The 17,132-nt window shown below is 32.3% G+C and overlaps 3 protein-coding genes across 3 annotated transcripts; all 3 read right to left on the bottom strand.

Moving 5' to 3' along the window:
- Positions 1 to 654: 654 nt before the first annotated feature.
- On the bottom strand, positions 655 to 4,855 carry LOC130957028 (uncharacterized). Its single transcript, XM_057883933.1, has 3 exons — positions 4,354 to 4,855; positions 2,791 to 4,008; positions 655 to 2,249 (listed from the first exon to the last, which is right to left on the bottom strand). The coding sequence occupies exons 1-3, from the start codon at positions 4,853 to 4,855 to the stop codon at positions 655 to 657; spliced, it is 3,315 nt and encodes a 1,104-aa protein (XP_057739916.1).
- A 130-nt stretch (positions 4,856 to 4,985) lies between these two features.
- LOC130957027 (uncharacterized) lies at positions 4,986 to 7,600 on the bottom strand. Its single transcript, XM_057883932.1, has 9 exons — positions 7,420 to 7,600; positions 7,042 to 7,188; positions 6,774 to 6,914; positions 6,493 to 6,573; positions 6,265 to 6,411; positions 6,068 to 6,151; positions 5,398 to 5,842; positions 5,063 to 5,276; positions 4,986 to 5,030 (listed from the first exon to the last, which is right to left on the bottom strand). Exons 1-9 carry the CDS (start codon positions 7,598 to 7,600, stop codon positions 4,986 to 4,988), a joined length of 1,485 nt encoding a protein of 494 aa, XP_057739915.1.
- Positions 7,601 to 13,498: 5,898 nt separating this feature from the next.
- LOC130957026 (replication protein A 70 kDa DNA-binding subunit D-like) lies at positions 13,499 to 15,978 on the bottom strand. The gene is made up of 10 exons (XM_057883931.1): positions 15,829 to 15,978; positions 15,481 to 15,748; positions 15,279 to 15,378; positions 14,967 to 15,176; positions 14,801 to 14,843; positions 14,446 to 14,609; positions 14,302 to 14,372; positions 13,982 to 14,208; positions 13,799 to 13,879; positions 13,499 to 13,684 (listed from the first exon to the last, which is right to left on the bottom strand). The coding sequence occupies exons 1-10, from the start codon at positions 15,976 to 15,978 to the stop codon at positions 13,499 to 13,501; spliced, it is 1,500 nt and encodes a 499-aa protein (XP_057739914.1).
- Between the last annotated feature and the right edge of the window lie 1,154 nt (positions 15,979 to 17,132).

Below are 17,132 nucleotides of genomic sequence, written 5' to 3'. Positions count from 1 at the left end.
GCATAACTTGATCTGTTTAAATTAATAGATTATGCCTCCATCTTTAAATTTAACAAATTAAATTAAATCTATTGTTAATGTTTCTATAAATTTTATATAATTTTTTTTTTTACTTTTATTACGTGTTTCCCTCTTAATTTGTGTGGAGAGTCCTGCTCCTGACAATGGTGGATAGGATGATATTTAGATGAAAATTGGCAAGATTGTAGATAAAGTTTTGTTAACAAAGTGGTGACCACTCATGACAGAAGCTTCATACTATGAGGTAATTAAAAAGTAAACAATATAAGAACATGATGTTTTTTTGTGAGTATAGTTGATAGTTTTTATTACAGTTGTATGATTATATGTTTATTGATTTGCCTTTTTATCTGTTATACATGATAATGGCAGTTGGCTTAATTGTTTTGCATACTTTTATCTATTTGCCTTTTTATATGCTTCTATGTTTCTATTTAGCTTCATCCAATTTGTGAAATCTCATATGTTCAAACAACTGATAATGTAAGAGATTTTTTAGGGATATTGCTTCCATCTAAAATAATACAATTTTACATAGAGATGGTTTTGTAATGATATTTTGCCAAAACTTATCATCTGGATAAATTTATTGTAACTTTGAAGTGTAAATAATCACTTTTAAATTTGAAATGTTTATTTATCATATTTATTTGTAACTCTCGAAATAGCCACATACAATTGTCCGTGGGTAAAAACAGGCTTCTTTAAAATCAATCCAACTTTTGATAAGGATTGTCCTTGACTCTTATTAATTGTCATGGCATAGGATACCATTATAGGGAACTGTCTGCGTTGAAACTTGAATGGCATTCTATGGTCAGATGGACTAAGGGTCATCCTTGGAATAAAAACTTTCTGACCAGCATTCTTTCCTGTCATGCTTTTAGCTTCAATAATGTGTTTTCCTAGCTTTGTTATCACCAATCGGGTTCCATTGCATAATCCAGCCGAGTGATCAATATTCCGTAGTAACATGATAGGTGTTCCTACCTTGACTGTCAACTCATGGTTTGGAATCCCCGAACACCTAATTGTGTTTAGAAATTCTGGAGTGTGTATTGATGCGATTAACTCATTAGATGGCTCTGTTGGACATGCTTTGTCAGAACTATAGTATGTTTGTGATTCACGTGGATTTAAACTCATCATGTATCGGTTAATCTCATCTACTATTTGCAATGTTGGGGCAAGGATAGCTCGATCTTCGACTTCATAGACAGAATTTGAAGGCCAAAACATCTCGGGATAAATTGCTCTACATATAGCAGCTATAGGATCCTCCCATTCTTTTATCAGAATGTCATTGGGAATTTGAATTGTATCAATTCCATCTTTAGACTCCCCGCATTTACCATCGCCAATGCTTAGTATCCATTCTGCAAAATCCTTTAACTCAGACGAATGTACATTAGCATCATCCGCTTGTAGCCGCATATTTCTTGTTAGTTTCAACATGTTGCAACTATTCCAAATGTAGGATGAATTGATAGTCGCATTCACAATATCCTGCCTGCTTCCTTTGGGTATAACAGGGAGTATCTGTCTAAAGTCACCACCAAACACAATTGTTTTCCCTCCAAAAGGTTGCTCTTCACTATGAACATTCTTGAATCTCAATAAATCTCGCATTGTCCTATCAAGTGCTTCTATACAATGCTTATTGACCATGGGAGCTTCATCCCAAATAATAAGTTTTGTTTTTATGATCAATTCTGCCAATGCACTGCCCTGTTTTATATTGCAAGTGGAAAACTCATCAACATTAAGTGGTATTGCAAATCTTGAATGAGCTGTTCTACCACCCGGTAATAACAAAGCAGCTATGCCACTTGAAGCCACCGTCAAGACAATTTGACCTCTTGATCTTAACCCTGATGCCAATGTCTTCCAAACAAAAGTTTTTCCTGTTCCACCATATCCATATAAAAAGTAAACACCACCTACTCCATCATTGACAGATTGCATAATCCTATCATAAACATGGTGTTGTTCATCTGTCAGCTGTTGTAAATAAAGGCTATGTTCATCAGCTAATCTGTGTCTATCATATTGTTGCTCATCAGAAATTAACCGATTGATGCCGCTTGAAACCAAATGAGAGGAACACATTTCCATATCTGGAAATGGCATGGAAGAGAACTCTTTTAGACTCTTGTTGTAAGTCTTCAATTTATTCTCAATATCTATAAGAGTTAGATCCTTCAATTCCTGCTCTGTTAAACTTAAATCTGTGAAAGACACCAACGTAATGGAGAGAGTTAAATGTGTAAAAACACATAGAAGAAACTACTATCAAGATCACTTTTCAAATTATTATCATTTTACAATATACATGATTTCATATTCATAAACACATTAAATGGTAATTTAACTTTTTGAGTAGTTATACAGAGTAAAATATCTTTTTCCTTCTATTTCTTTACATTAATATTGATTGTATACATTCTAAATATGAACAAACATTGTTGATAATAATTTCTTTTCGATCATAAAATCTTACTGTCTCGTATGAAGTAGTCATTGTTAATGCCTAGTTTACAAAAAAAATTAGACTTTGTTCAACTAAATTTTTATATCATGAGAACTTTTTATTCTCTATTACCACTCTTTTATTCTATAATACATTTTTTTAACCAAACACTAATGTAATAAACCAACCAAAACAACATTATAAACCTAATCCGACCTATTAATATGTATTGGCCAGTTGTATTATGTACAAATTAATAGTATGTCAGATAAATTAGGGGTAAATCAACTTTAAAATACCTGGATTGTCAAGAATTCTCTTTTGCCTATGTAGAATATCATCAGATAAAATATGCCACGTGTTGTCCCATACATATTCTGGCCTTGTCATAGAATTTGAAAACAAAAGTGTTGCAAACAATTTTCTCAAATATTCTCCGGAACCCCAATTATTTGCTTCTTGTATTGCATCAATATATTCTCTGTCATCATCTAAAAGGCCACGTGCATAACATGTATCTCTGAAAGTTGAGTACACAGTTCCATCAACAGTTCTAATATCTTCATAGCAAGTAGGGACTTTGACTAAATTCAACAGTAGTCTTAAATAGTAAATTTCACCAGATCCAGGAGGCACAAAAAAAATTCTTCCAATGACTGCATGCGATTTTCGTGGAACCCATATCCGTTCTTGGGCTTTCCATACAAACTTAGTAGGAAGCTCAGCAAATGTTAGGGACCTAGCCTCTCGATATTCTTTATTTGCTTCAAACCAACCAAGAAACATAGATTCCTTTACCGGAGCCTCTCTAGCTACCTCATCTAAGTTGTCATGGTCTTTGAATATCACATTTTGCTCATCCGGCAAATGAAACCCCAACCTAACGACTGAAGGATCTCTATAGTGAATGCTATAACCGAAAATCCTCCAAACTGCTTCACATGGAGATATGTATCTACAATCATAGTACATACTAATCTCATCGATTTCATCACTTTCTACGTCTTCACCAACACTTTTGTAAAATGCAGTAGTTACACGATCATTCCCTTTATTCACATACTTAAACAAATATTTAATTGATCTCGATTGATTACACCACTCAACATTAATGTGTGCACCATACCTCAGCAGCAAAAACCTATTATGTGGGACTACGTAACGGTTATCGAGATCAACACCACTTTTATTAATAATCCTCCCATCATCTCTGCGCCTGTATAATGGATAGCCATCTTCATCAACTGTTGTCTCATCAACAAATCTTTTTGGAAAGTGCCTTATGCATTTTCCATTTTCCATGCACGGTGATTGTTTTCTAAAATTGCCACATGGACCATGCATCATATGTTTTTCAACGGCATCAAAATAAACAGGATCTTTTTCTCTATCTGGAATCTCAGCTGAAATAATCTGGTCTATCTCTTCTCCAGTGGGATACTTATCATCTGGGTGTAGGAAAATTAGTATGTGGGCATGAGGCAATCCGCGTTTTTGGAATTCAATCGTGTACACCACTAAAAATATAAAAATTTATTATGTCAGCCTTTACTTGGTATAATGATTGTTTATCTAATAGCTAATGACTCATTATTATAAGCTATGAAATGGATAAAAATCATCACTCATTAATAAATTAACATGTGACTGCATCTAAACTGCTCTAAAGCACTCTATTCACTTTCAATATGATCACATTTTAATGCAAAAGACATATAACTTGCTCAAATAAAAGGTTTATATTCATAGAAAAATATCTCTATTTTTCAGGTTCTGCATATCAAAATTAACCCTATATTTATAAACAGGTGTAAAATAAAGTTGCTAAAAAAATATAATTTGGAGTATAGTCAGTGAGTCACCTGCACTAACCCTCCCAAAAATGCGATTTGCTTTGATGTCCTTGATAAGACAATCCAACTTCACCTTAAAAGCCCTGCAAACCATGTTTGGTCTATCTTCTGCACGTAGTTCTCTATTGTCAAAAAAATCTTCAAGCTCTGGCCATTTAGGATTACATGTAAATGTAATAAATAGGTCTGGATAACCCACAACTTTGCAAATTGCCATTGCATCTTGATAATTCTGTATCATATACCTAGGACCACCAGTAAATGAAGAAGGTAGTATAATTCGCTTCCCTTTACATGAGGGTGTAGTTTCACCATTCAAAACAGCATCTTTTATTCGTTTGTACATTTCACATCTAAATTTGTCTTGATTATGACGTATATAATTCAATCTAGATGATTCAATCATTGAATAAGCATCCACCAAGAACTGTTGGAAGAGCCTCCTTGAATACAACAATGGAGATCCATCTGCTAGTCTCTCTTGTATTCTAAAAGCAAAAAAATCTCTCATAGACATGTGTTGTCTCCCTTTTCCATCATTAGATGTAGGTTTGCTGAGAGAGATATCTTCCTTGAAACCATCCTCACCATAAGGAAATAAAAGAGGGTATTGTAATCCAAGATAAGCTGGATTAAGTTGATTAATCCGTTGTAATTTCCCAGTCTGTGTCTCTACGACAATGTCTCTGTCATTCTTATCAATATCAAAATCACCCACTATTAATGCAGCAATCTCATTTGTTGACGGAAGATTATAGCGTCTACCATCCTTACCCCTTTTACCCAAGAGCCTAAGCTTCACAGAATTACGTGAGTCAACTCTCATCGTCTCCCTAACCATACGAAAGGCCTTTACCAGGACATTGTGCTCGTCTAGCATCTTCTTTAAATCCTTTACAATATCTTCATAAATTAACTGGTTTTCTGCTCTGCTGTACACCAACAACAATGTACATAAGATATTTAACATTTTCTAAATAAGAAGTCTCTATACTCTCCATTATAGAATCCTAACAGGAATTTGTCGTTAAATTTTAGTATTTTGTTACAAACCTGAAAATGTTCATACGATTCTGGATTTCATTCTGTGTATCATACACATATAGCTGAGCAAACTTGGCGACATTGCCTTCTGGTGGTATGAGGCTACCCATCAAGTGATAATTTTCTCCACAAAGAATGAAGGTAGCCGGTCCTTTGCTGCGATTGATGCTTCGGTCTATCTTTGCACCCATTGAAGTGAATTGGAACATGTTATTATAAGCTCTAATGTTGTCACGAAAGTGCTTGCTTTTAGGACTATCTTCATACAACAAATTGTATAGTTCCTTTGGAGCATCTTGTAAATGGGGTATTTGAACTTGGCCTCCTTTGCAACAATTTGTGTATTTAGGTTCAGTTGCTTTGTAGTGCTTGTTTGTGCGTTCATCATACCAAAAGAGTGCATTACAATACTCACATTGATGCATTGGATCTCCAATGCTCAAGTATTCAGGACCTATAAACAAATAATTAACATATTACATAGTATTCTAGACAAAATTCACTATCTTATACTAAAATAGCCAAAGTCACTGCACCTGAGCTTGCATTGTTATGTGTTGTTTTGGGCTTGTTTTTCAACAGTCTTATAATACTTGTATCTGTTTAGCAATGCTATATAAAGTGAGATATAAACATAACAAAACTTTTAATTTTACTCATGTTGAAAAACTTCTAATACCTTTTCCAGCTTGTAGTGTTCGTGTGTTGGATCCTACAGCTGGTGGCGATGTCGTTGGTCCCCTAATAAACTTCCTTTGCTCTACTGGGTCAATATAAATATAGTATATTATTCAAATTCTAGACTAAGTACAATTTAATCAAAGATCATATATATAATATAAAACCACTAAACATATATTAAAAAAATTGAATTGCCTGAAAACTCATTGCTGCACCGAAATGAATTAACCTCCATATTGTTCATTTTCCCTATGTCTGGATTTGTACTTTGATCGAGACTAACTTCTTGTGTACTTGTTATTGAGCTCAAGTCTAGTTCAATAATGCTAGAATCTCTCCTGCCTAAAAATACAGATATTTATTATCGCCCTCTTATTTGCAAATACACTTGTCTATTAAGCTTTGAAAACAATAGTGGAATACCTCCCGCAGATTTTTTATGAATGGTTTGCCTTTTTCCAGCTAGTTTCAAAGCTCTCTCTCGTCTGGCATTCTTGGCATCATCTATGTAGATTTGAAGTATTAACTACTTTGCTTAATGATAATGTACAGTAATTGCATTTTCAGTTATAATGTATGAAAAGTATTGTCAAGATATAAATGATTGTAACTACAACAACCACCATGAGTTAATGATGGTCTTTGTATCATAGAAGTAGATTTATCAAAACAACCTGAATATTATTTTTGCTAATATAAAATACCTCTCGAGTCAGGTGTCTTGCTTGCTAGATTTCTTTCTACAGGAAAACCCAAATTAGGTTCGTTGTTGACCGTGCCTTCTAACCTTATGGAAGTTTGTATGCTTGTGTCACCATTTTTCCAATAAATATTATTCTCTTTTCCTGCAAGGTAATTTTTATATAGTTGTATGGAACCTGATTGAATCGGACGCGCATGGCTTAAATGTATTAGCAATTTCCATGGTGTCAAAGTATAAAGTTATTATTTAGTAAGAGTATTAGTTATTACTTGACAAAGGAGTTCCCATCATATGATTTAGTTCACTATCTCGAGATATTATCGGTCCCATTATCTTCTTTGTTGGTGTCCTAATATTATCATACAGATTCGACACATCAACTTTCCTCTTGTTTTTTAAATATGTATGTATTTCTCCTGAAACCAAATATACCAATTATATTATCCTCTTAGAAAGTTTGACATATCCGAACACAATATGTACTTTGTCAGCTGGCCATGTAATGAACCTAAAGATTTAACGATTTTTAAACCAATAAACATCATTTTGCATTCTGTATTCATTCTTCTATAATCTGAGTTTTGTTCATAGTATATTTTAAAATAAATGACATTAATAACCCATATGCTTATGCACAAATATAATACCTGAAGAGGATGTGTCTGAGTTTAAGTTTATTGTTTGAAGAGGATTTCTGCACTCCTTTTGAGAACCAGTGTGAACTTCGTTTGATATCCTTGCCTTCTTCCTCTTCTCTTCAATAATAGCTCTCCTTTCTCTTCTTGCTATGGAAGCATTTGCTTTTTCCATCTTTTGTATATTCTCCATGTTAAGCCAGTGTTGATAATTGACTTAAAAAACCAATGTTCACAAACTTTTTTTTGTTAGTATTACATGAGGGGTAATCGGGTAGATAATATGATGGAACTTTCTTGGTATTTGTGAGATTTTTTGCTTCAAGTGACCAAGTTCTATCACCTGATGGCATAGGTGATTTTAATTGATACCACTAACTTATTATTGAGTATTGGTAATAGCTATTGGTAGGAATAAAAAACCGTTCGGTGACATAAAGTATGATACTCCTTAATAAGCTAATTTAGATAATCAAATGAAATTTTACTTTTTGCTCGAGTCAAATTATAATTGACATTACTAATTTGTTTATATATTTAAAAGATGTTTAAAGGTTTTATAAGTATTGCATAGAGTTTTAATGGCAAGATGCGAATCCATATTATGGAAAACCATATAGATGCCTGTTGAGAATGGTTTATCCTCATAAATCCTATAGGTTATTAACCTCCTTTTTCTAAGTATATATATTGCACATCTGATGGCCTGAATTCCTTTAAATTAACAGAGGTTCATTCTATATTTTTTATAATCTATGTAATGGATTTGTTATATCAATTTTATGAAGTTTATTTTGCTATTTTAATTGGTTTTTATATATAAAGACATCGTCAACTGTTTGGGATGTGAGGCTGATTAAGAGATAGTTATCTCTTCATGATGTTAATTTAACTTTTGACAACATATTAAGGTCCAGAATACAGAAATACTTTTCTAAAGTCCCAATGAGAATGAAAACTTGTTTGCATAATTTTTTAGTTGTAGTATACACATGCATATATTCCATCAACACAGGCTGCACATTGTTTGGCAGACTTCATTAACCCTTTTATAAGGCTGGATTACTAACAAAAGGTAGCAGTTTACTTAATATTGGTGAAGCATTACTCTTACGTGAACAAACTGTAAAACAAAACTGGCTCAAAACATGAAATTGAGAACCATAATAAAAATTAAAAACATTGCCATAAACATTTAACTCCAAATTACACACACATAGAATAGTAGAGTAGAACACACTAATATATGGAGGAGGTTTCTGGAAGTGATTCAAACTGGATAGAGTCCTTGCAAGTGCATAGAAATAGACTTAACATAAACATTCTCGTTCCAGTTCCTATGGAGAAGATGCTTCCTGCGGGCAGTCATGAACTTAAATCTTTATATAAGAAGATCTGTGCTCTCAGAGTCATTCGCACTCCCAAAGCTACCCCGAAACTCCATAACAGAAATAATGTCCTTTCCCACAAAGATAGTTGGGTTGTATGGGATACCAATTCTCGATACCTTGATCATTTTCTCCCACCCAAGTTTATCATTAGCTTTGGGAGTGATTTCCCAGACAACAACCTCCCTTGTGAATCCAATATTGTTATATGATATGAAACCAACGCCATTATTGAAGTTTGTGAGTGAATTATTTGATGATCTCACTTCATGTGGAACATTAACTTCAGAAAATAATCTGCTCTGCAGAGAGAAAGTGATTATAGAGGTTGGTTCTTCAAATCTAACCCCTTCCCAACCTATCCAATAGACAACACCTTTGTCTACAATATTCTTTGGGCCAAGTTTTTGAGTCTTGGTTTGGAAATTACCGGAGTAGGTCCACTCTGCTTCGTAAGAATTGTAGAGAGTCCATGAGAGTACTTTGTCTTTGTAGTGCTTCTTGTAAACATGCACTATGCGATACTCAATGGTATCAAGCACATAACCAAAAGCATATAGAGAGACCGCATGTGAGCAATGCTTCCTAGCCTTGTCAGTAACAAAAGCCATCCTCCTGGTGAGAGGATTCAATATCATAAGTGTAGAGTTGAAGCCACCTTGTGAAAACTTCAGACAAATGTTGCCCTGGTCAGAACCAATGAGAACATAATAGCCAAAGTTGTCTATGGGTATAGGAATGTTGAAATCGAACTGTTGTCCGCTTGCAACATCAACGCACAGAAACCAATTAGATTTTTCATCAAAAGGAAGATAACCAACCCCAATGATCATTCGCTTATCCCTGAGCTTGTTCTCCATGAAATGTTGTTTGACAAAGTATGGGCTCGATAGCTTGTGCCTCCATTTTTTGCTCAGCATTCTGCACTTCCCAACAGTTTTATGATGAGACTTGCTGAAAATCTTCCACAACAATTCATCGTTGATATGGGGAAGGGGGACTCTCTTGTGTGTAATGTCACTCATATTAGAAATGATTTTGAAAAGGCTTTTAGCTAGGTTAGACAAATGATTAGTAATAGATTTTTTGGTGGATTCATCCATAAGGCCGTAAATGACATTTATAAATGAATATCCTAATTAAGAAGAAATTATGGCGTTGTGCTGTTCTCTTTTATATGTTATATTTAAACATCAATAAAAGGTGGCACATGCACCTATATACATAATAACTGATGATTCTTATAGAAGTGTTTCATTCATCTTTTAAAATATCTAAATTTTTGTACCTGAACTTATTTTTTACCAACATTACAAAGACAAATATAATACAGAAAATCTAATATTTTATCCTTTGAAAATATGTGATTTTTATTATGGATATAAGCTTTATAGAAATTACCACATTCTATTCTTAGTTTAATCTCCTAACCATAATTTTTTTATTAACGCTAAATATGGACATTTTTTTATTAACTGCCATGACTTATAGTATATGTCGAACAGTACCTTCTTAGTATGAACGAAGTAGTTAGAAGGCATATCTGAGTATATTACTTATAACTTTATATTATATTTTAATCATTTTTTTCAGTAATAATATATCGGTCTACTATAGATATCTATACAAATTTTGTGATTGATTGGTGCACCTTGAATGTAGTGCCTATATCATCCTTATGGTTGATATTCCTTCCGAGTATAAGTATCACTTTTCAATATTATTCATAACTTTATGCAAACCATAAAAAGTAAGACATTATCAAATACATACTCTGCAACTATATTAGGAGATCAACTTTTAAAGCAATTTTTTATAGAAAATAATATTTTCAAGCCATGTTCAACGGTCAAAAAGTATTCAGTAGAGCCATTTGGAATCACACATAATATTTTTATAAGTTTTGATTTTTTAGTAGTTTAAATTTTTAAAAACAAAATATCTGACATTTTCCCATCTGTATAATAAAATAATTTATGAAATGGGCAAATACATGACTATATACTCGTGTAGCTATATCATGAATTTTACCGGAACATTATACAATTGACAATTTATTTTAAATATATACAACTTCAAAAAATGATTTAGAATGCATTCATCCTATATTGACTGATGTGATGCTGTATTAATATTCCATGGAGTTGCTTTAGTGGATATAAGACATAATGTGGCCCATTGCTAGATATCTTTGCTATTTATATATATATTCCCATTTTGTGAATAACTAATTCATCTTGGATGTAGTTCCTATGAGATACATTTGAAATATTCTACTCCTGAGAGACTTTTGTCTTATCAATCTTATTCACTTTTTTATGTAAAAATTATATCTGCTTTAACTGCAAGTATTTCACCTATTGTAAATTATCAGTGAGAATGACTTACAATAAATTTTTACAATTCTTTCTTCCGTCAAATTACATTTAGATTTAATTTAAATTTCTATGTTAATAACTCTATTTAGTACGTGCTATGCTAATGCATTTAATGGTTGAATTATCAATATACATGATCCGATATTTCAATATTGAATTAGGATGATTAAAATTGTCATGTACTTATTAAATCTTTTTTTCAATTCTTCCTTATCACAATCATGATTGTAATTTCCTAATATATTTAATGTTTTTATTTGCAATGCAACGATTGAAAAAGCCAAATTTGAAAATACCCATTTTGCTGTGATTTTGAAGAGACTTGGGATTAAAAAGAGTATATGAATTCCTACGATTCTGACCATACCTATCTAAGCTAAGTCTTTATTTAGTTGGTCCTTGTAAGTTGTAATGGATGATAGATAAATGATAAACACAAAATTTGTAAACACAAAACTTATTTAATGTGTAACATTTTATATTAGTCTGAGAAGGTTATTTTAACAAAAATAAATTAACTACTGGGTCATATAGCATCGCGTGATATCCTCCTGAACCTAAGATATGCAGTTAATAGGGGTTGGCTTTATTTAACTTTCATCCTTTTAGATAAACTCCAAGCTTTGAAAATTTCGAATAATATATATTACTATGTAAAATCAATAGCACTTTACACAACTATCATAGCTCATTAAAAGCTATCCGATTATTGACCATAGGTTCAGCGGTAGACTGTCTTAGTTGACATTTTATAAATGCCAAAAGTGGTATCAACAATATTACTTTAATATGTGGTGTTATTTGTTAGCAATATATGGTAATGTATATTAAAAACATGTACATCGATAACCTCATTTAACACTGCTTTGTTAAGTTTTTTAACATATTGAAGACGCTTCTTCTTTACGCAATGTACATAGGGAGGACTTGATTATAATAACAATTAATAAATTTATCTTTTACTATCTATACTGTGTCTATAGCCTAGAAAAATTATCAGAGTATCCATCATGCTTTTTTTCATTGTATCTGGTTTAACATGTTTTGACCTTTCTTTTTCACGTAATGTACACAGGGATTACTTGAAATAAAGTTAGCTTTTTTTATTGTATACTGTGGCTATATTTCAGAAAAAGCTTTAGGGTCTATACTTTACGTAATATCTCTTATACTATAAATTAAAATTGATCATGTGACCAACGAATTTCTTCATTGATAATAAAACTCTGATAGTTACATTTTAAATATTTATATTCATTGTTTTGAAATTGGGTTAAATTTAACATATAGATAGTTCTCATTTCAAAAATTTTACCTCTATTGCCAAAGTTAGTATATTAAATAGCTTAAATCAGATTAATTATTTGTCAATATCCCTAACAAATAAGTTCATAAAGGTCACATTTCACTATGTTCCAATTTATGGCATATTTATTTCATTTAATATATCTATTAAACAAAAAACATATTTAATCACTTGGGTACAACTCAAACCATATTTAGTGAACCCACTTTAGTAAAGATACATATAAGTTAGAAATTTAATATGAAACTGAATTATATGTATCCTTTCACCTATAAAAATTTGCGTAACATAGTCCATCATAAATAGATAGTTTATGTATTTCAGCAGGATATTGCTTTATATTCTACCTGACCATCTTTTCTATTAAATTAAATTCTATTAGTGTTATAAGATAAGAATGTAATTGTATTTAAATGATCTTTTTATCCTTATCTACTTTTTGTTCTAATATCACGTGTAAAATACATCTAGCATTTCATACATATTTCACACTATTATCTAAGTAGTTGTACGGGCCATATCAAAATTTCATAGTGAATGCATACTTCTTTTTACTCTGATGTGTACATAGTTTATTTCTAACCATGTGAAACAATTTTAGTTGGTGTATATACCGAAATTAGCCATAGTATACATTAGATGATTAAATTCATTCAGAAGAATTCTTACTAAAAACAATTCTTTTAAGGTGTATATACAGGTACTTACTGACCATGTCAAAACAAAGCAAAGTATTTAGAAATAAAATTAGGAATCAATCAAGTTTCTAAAGTAAGTTCATCATAAATTGAATGCCACCTGACTAACCAAGTCTTACATGATAAAAAGATAATAAGAAAGTCATAGAATTACAAAACACATAATTAGGTAAGTTCATCATAAATTGAATGCCACCTGACTAACCAAGTCTTACATGATAAAAAGATAATAAGAAAGTCATACAATTACAAAACACATAATTAGGTGACTGCAATAGAGTTTCTTTTACTACTCAAAATATAAATCAAATTTTCAATTACTCATATATCTGCATCAAGGTTAACACATTTCTGTCTCTTTCCCATCTTCCTACTGAACCTGTTGGTTGATAGCTGGCCTTCTTCCTCATCTTCATTCAGACTTAGAGGAGAATTCTTCAATCCATTGGTAATATTTTTGGATGGTGTTTTGTACTTGAGGGATGAGATGCACTCCTCCACAACATCCTATAACACATAAATAACAGAAAACTATCAGGTTAAACAGTTCATCTTAAAAGCTGTCAAGAAATCTGCACTTGTTTGTAACAATATAAAAGAAAATAGATATTTTGAACATACCATAGAAGACTCAGTATCACAATCAGTTTTAAGATTAGCCACATTTTCTGAAATTTCCAAATAGTTGTTGCAGCCATCTTCCTGTGTTTAGGGAATGAATTGGTCTGCTTAGATGTTACAGTGAATTGACCATGTATAAGAATATACACTTATCGGTAGCACTAAATTGTTTAAAGAACTTACACTGACATTACTCGGAAGATTAGTAGACAACTCTTTGGGAAGATTTTTGTCAATGATATCCTCATCATCACAGATTTTCATAACCGTGTACACATGATCAAATTGATTAATGTTGGCTTCTTTGATATTTATCTTGAAAAGGACTCTTTTTTCCATCATGTTATCAAGTGTTTTGGGATATTCATCTCCCACTATAACCTGTACACAAATAAAACACTTCACTCTTGCTATATAGCTTATAGATAGCAATTCTTAAGAATAACAATAGGTGCTTACATCGTCCTCCATAATCTATTCAGCTCTCTTCTCACATAGCATACTTGTTTCCTTGTCCCATAGTAGCAATCGGATGCTACCGGTTCCATCAAAAACCATCACCTCGACTTTGAACCTATAATACAAACAAAATACAAATGAACATGTATTTATTTAAAAAGTTCCATACAAATATTATACAAAAGAACCTTAGGGCTGCAGATCCATGTGTATGGCCACACTTCCTACATTCATATCTGTTTCCAATAGGAGTTTCTACTTTCTTTGGACATTTTCTACATGATTTATAGAACCAATCATCCTTCGTAACATTAATCGCAACAATACTTGCAGCAATCCAAGCTGGACCTTCCTATTAAGCCATATTAAAATGTCAAGTATTTTTGCATCAGCAACCAATCTAAATAGACATTGGGCAACAAAAATTTGAAAAAACATAGTTGTGATTACCTCATGTTGGATAAGGACTTCTTCAATTGTTTTCACTGACACAGCACCTTGTTTAAGCTCCTCAACCCCTGACCAAGCTATTTTTTATGGAACTTGACTAATCCTCACAGAGGATGATGGTTCACCGCCAAGCAGCCTACACATTGGTTCAAAAGGATCATCAACTTCATCAACAAATATACATATAGACCACAGAATTTTTCATACAAAGTATAAAAGCAAGCCACTTTAGTGATTATATAAGATAGACTCAACTAACCTGCTCCTAAATTCAGCAACATCTTTAAGGTTGGAGTCTATGTGCAGCTGTGAAATGTCAAAATGGCTTTGGACAGATGTCTTGCCATTCCATCTGGTTGCCTTAAAATACTGGACCACAACTATTAGTGGCTCAACCCTTCCATCTTGCATGTGACGAAGTAGCTGGTCAACCATTTCACCAAATATAGTGCATCCAATCCTATTGTTTCTGAAACATTATAAATATAAAAGACATCACATTAACTCTTTGAAAATAGAAATTTCTACATATGCACAGAAATATAGTTGTTATAGTGTTGAATGTACATACTCTAGGTCCTCCAAGATAACAGCCAGTCGTTTAGTCTCCTTTCCTTTGCTGGTGATCAACTCTTTTGGATCTTCTTTACCAACTACTTTACCAATCATGTCTAAAAAAAAAATAAACAGTACACACATTTGAGAGAACCATAGCTAGGCATTGCATTTGAATATGAAAGAAGTTGAACAACTATTTAATAAAACCAACTTACCAAACAATGCAGAGTCATCGATCTTCTCAGCATTTAGTAACTCACGGATGGTTCTAAATCGAAAAGCATTTAGCGGAAAACTGGGATTCTCAACATGACTGACGATTGTCCTATGACTGAAGAATAATAAATACTTTCCCCTTGATATGTTACCCTTTTGGTTGTCAACAACAATGAAGTTGGTCATAATGTACATTTGAAACTGAACCAAGACACCCCGCCACTTGCTCACCAGGGATTTAGGGATCGAGACTTGCAACCTTGTGCCCTGCAGTTATTTGAATATATTTAGAACTTGCTTATATCACGCAAAATTTTGAAACTTTTGAATAGAGTAAATATATTTACCTGACTATCTTCAATAATCACTTCAATGGTGCCAACTTCTCCTTCATTGTATCTGTTAGGGAGTTCCCACACACGTATTACATATACTTTGAAATTCCATTGCAGTTTTCTTGCATTTAAATCAGCCAGGTAATCAAAGGTTTGAGACATTTTCCCTTCTTTTTTTGTTTACTTGTGAGAATGATTTATGCATGTAATTCTTCTTTCAGATGGGATTTTATATGATACAGATGGAAAGAGAGTACAAAAAGAGAAAAATGAAGACCTTTACTGGATCCTTGTCTTTTATTTTTTGTTGAAATTTGTTAGTAAATATTATTTTTTTTCTTTATCATATGACTCAACACGTGTCGGGTGAATAGATCCACCACTTGTCGAGCACCAAATCAACCACTAGTCTCCTATTATATATAGGAAGATAGGTCCATTCCAGCACCAATAATAATAATAATAATAATAATAATAATAATAATAATAATAATAATAATAATGCATTATTAAATCGCGCAAATTTAAAAAGAAAAATAAACGGCATATATGATTTGTTTGTGACAAATTTTACACCGACTTAAAAAAAATTTGTTAACATGGATATTTAAAATCGATCTAAACCAAACAAAATCGATCAACCGAACTAACAAAATTGATAACCAAACAAATTAAAAACTAAAAAGAATGACATTTTACTATTTTTTATTCGGTTCAGTTTTTAATTTTGGTAAAAAAAATTCTAATCAAACTGAACTGAAATTTTTAAAGATGTGTTTGGTCTGTATTTTTATTTTCTATGTTTTCTATTTTATAAATTTTGTGAAAGAAAAAGTAAAAACAATAAAAATAATAAAATCATGTTTTCTGTTTCACCTTCTATATTTACTTTTGCCACCACGAAATTTAGAAAATAAAAAACACTAAAAATAAATAAAAACGCAAATCAAACGCACTCTAAAAAACCCTAAACAAAACCAAGTAACCAAATCCCTCCTGTAAACCCTGTTAAATTAGTAAATAATTAGTCAATAAATTAAATTTTAATAAGAAAAATTAAAAATATAAATCTTATATTAAATTAGGAGAGAGCTCATTAAAACGAGAATTTTGATACTAATTTCAAAGAATTTGACTACAAGATTGGGCCGAACGGACTGGATTGGTTGAATCGGGCCCAAAATGGGCCCAAGGCCCAACTCAGCCCATTAGCCTTAATGAACCCAGCCTTCCCCTTCCTCCCTACTCTTCATTCACGCAGCAAACCTTAGGGAAGGAGTGAAGAAAGCTTCCAAACCCTAGGCTCAATTCAAACC

This window comes from Arachis stenosperma, chromosome 10, assembly GCF_014773155.1.
Source record: "Arachis stenosperma cultivar V10309 chromosome 10, arast.V10309.gnm1.PFL2, whole genome shotgun sequence".
In the NCBI taxonomy this organism is placed as follows: Eukaryota; Viridiplantae; Streptophyta; class Magnoliopsida; order Fabales; family Fabaceae; genus Arachis; species Arachis stenosperma.
Note: the sequence above shows the minus strand (reverse complement) of the source record. Positions and strands in the feature narration are given on the sequence as shown.

Excerpts from the sequence above, each read along its gene's own strand:
- LOC130957028 (XM_057883933.1), bottom strand. The coding sequence starts at position 4,855 with ATGAGAGATTTTTTTGCTTTTAGAATACAAGAGAGACTAGCAGATGGA. Across the intron at positions 4,009-4,353 it reads TTTTGGGAGGGTTAGTGCAG|TGGTGTACACGATTGAATTC; the intron begins GTGACTCACTGA and ends TTATATTTTTAG. Across the intron at positions 2,250-2,790 it reads GAGAATTCTTGACAATCCAG|ATTTAAGTTTAACAGAGCAG; the intron begins GTATTTTAAAGT and ends TGTCTTTCACAG.
- LOC130957027 (XM_057883932.1), bottom strand. The coding sequence starts at position 7,600 with ATGGAGAATATACAAAAGATGGAAAAAGCAAATGCTTCCATAGCAAGA. Across the intron at positions 6,574-6,773 it reads CAAGACACCTGACTCGAGAG|ATGATGCCAAGAATGCCAGA; the intron begins GTATTTTATATT and ends AAATCTACATAG. Across the intron at positions 5,277-5,397 it reads AATCGTATGAACATTTTCAG|CAGAGCAGAAAACCAGTTAA; the intron begins GTTTGTAACAAA and ends GTTGGTGTACAG.
- LOC130957026 (XM_057883931.1), bottom strand. The coding sequence starts at position 15,978 with ATGTCTCAAACCTTTGATTACCTGGCTGATTTAAATGCAAGAAAACTG. Across the intron at positions 15,177-15,278 it reads GTTATCTTGGAGGACCTAGA|AAACAATAGGATTGGATGCA; the intron begins GTATGTACATTC and ends ATAATGTTTCAG. Across the intron at positions 13,880-13,981 it reads ATCTTCCGAGTAATGTCAGT|GAAGATGGCTGCAACAACTA; the intron begins GTAAGTTCTTTA and ends CCCTAAACACAG.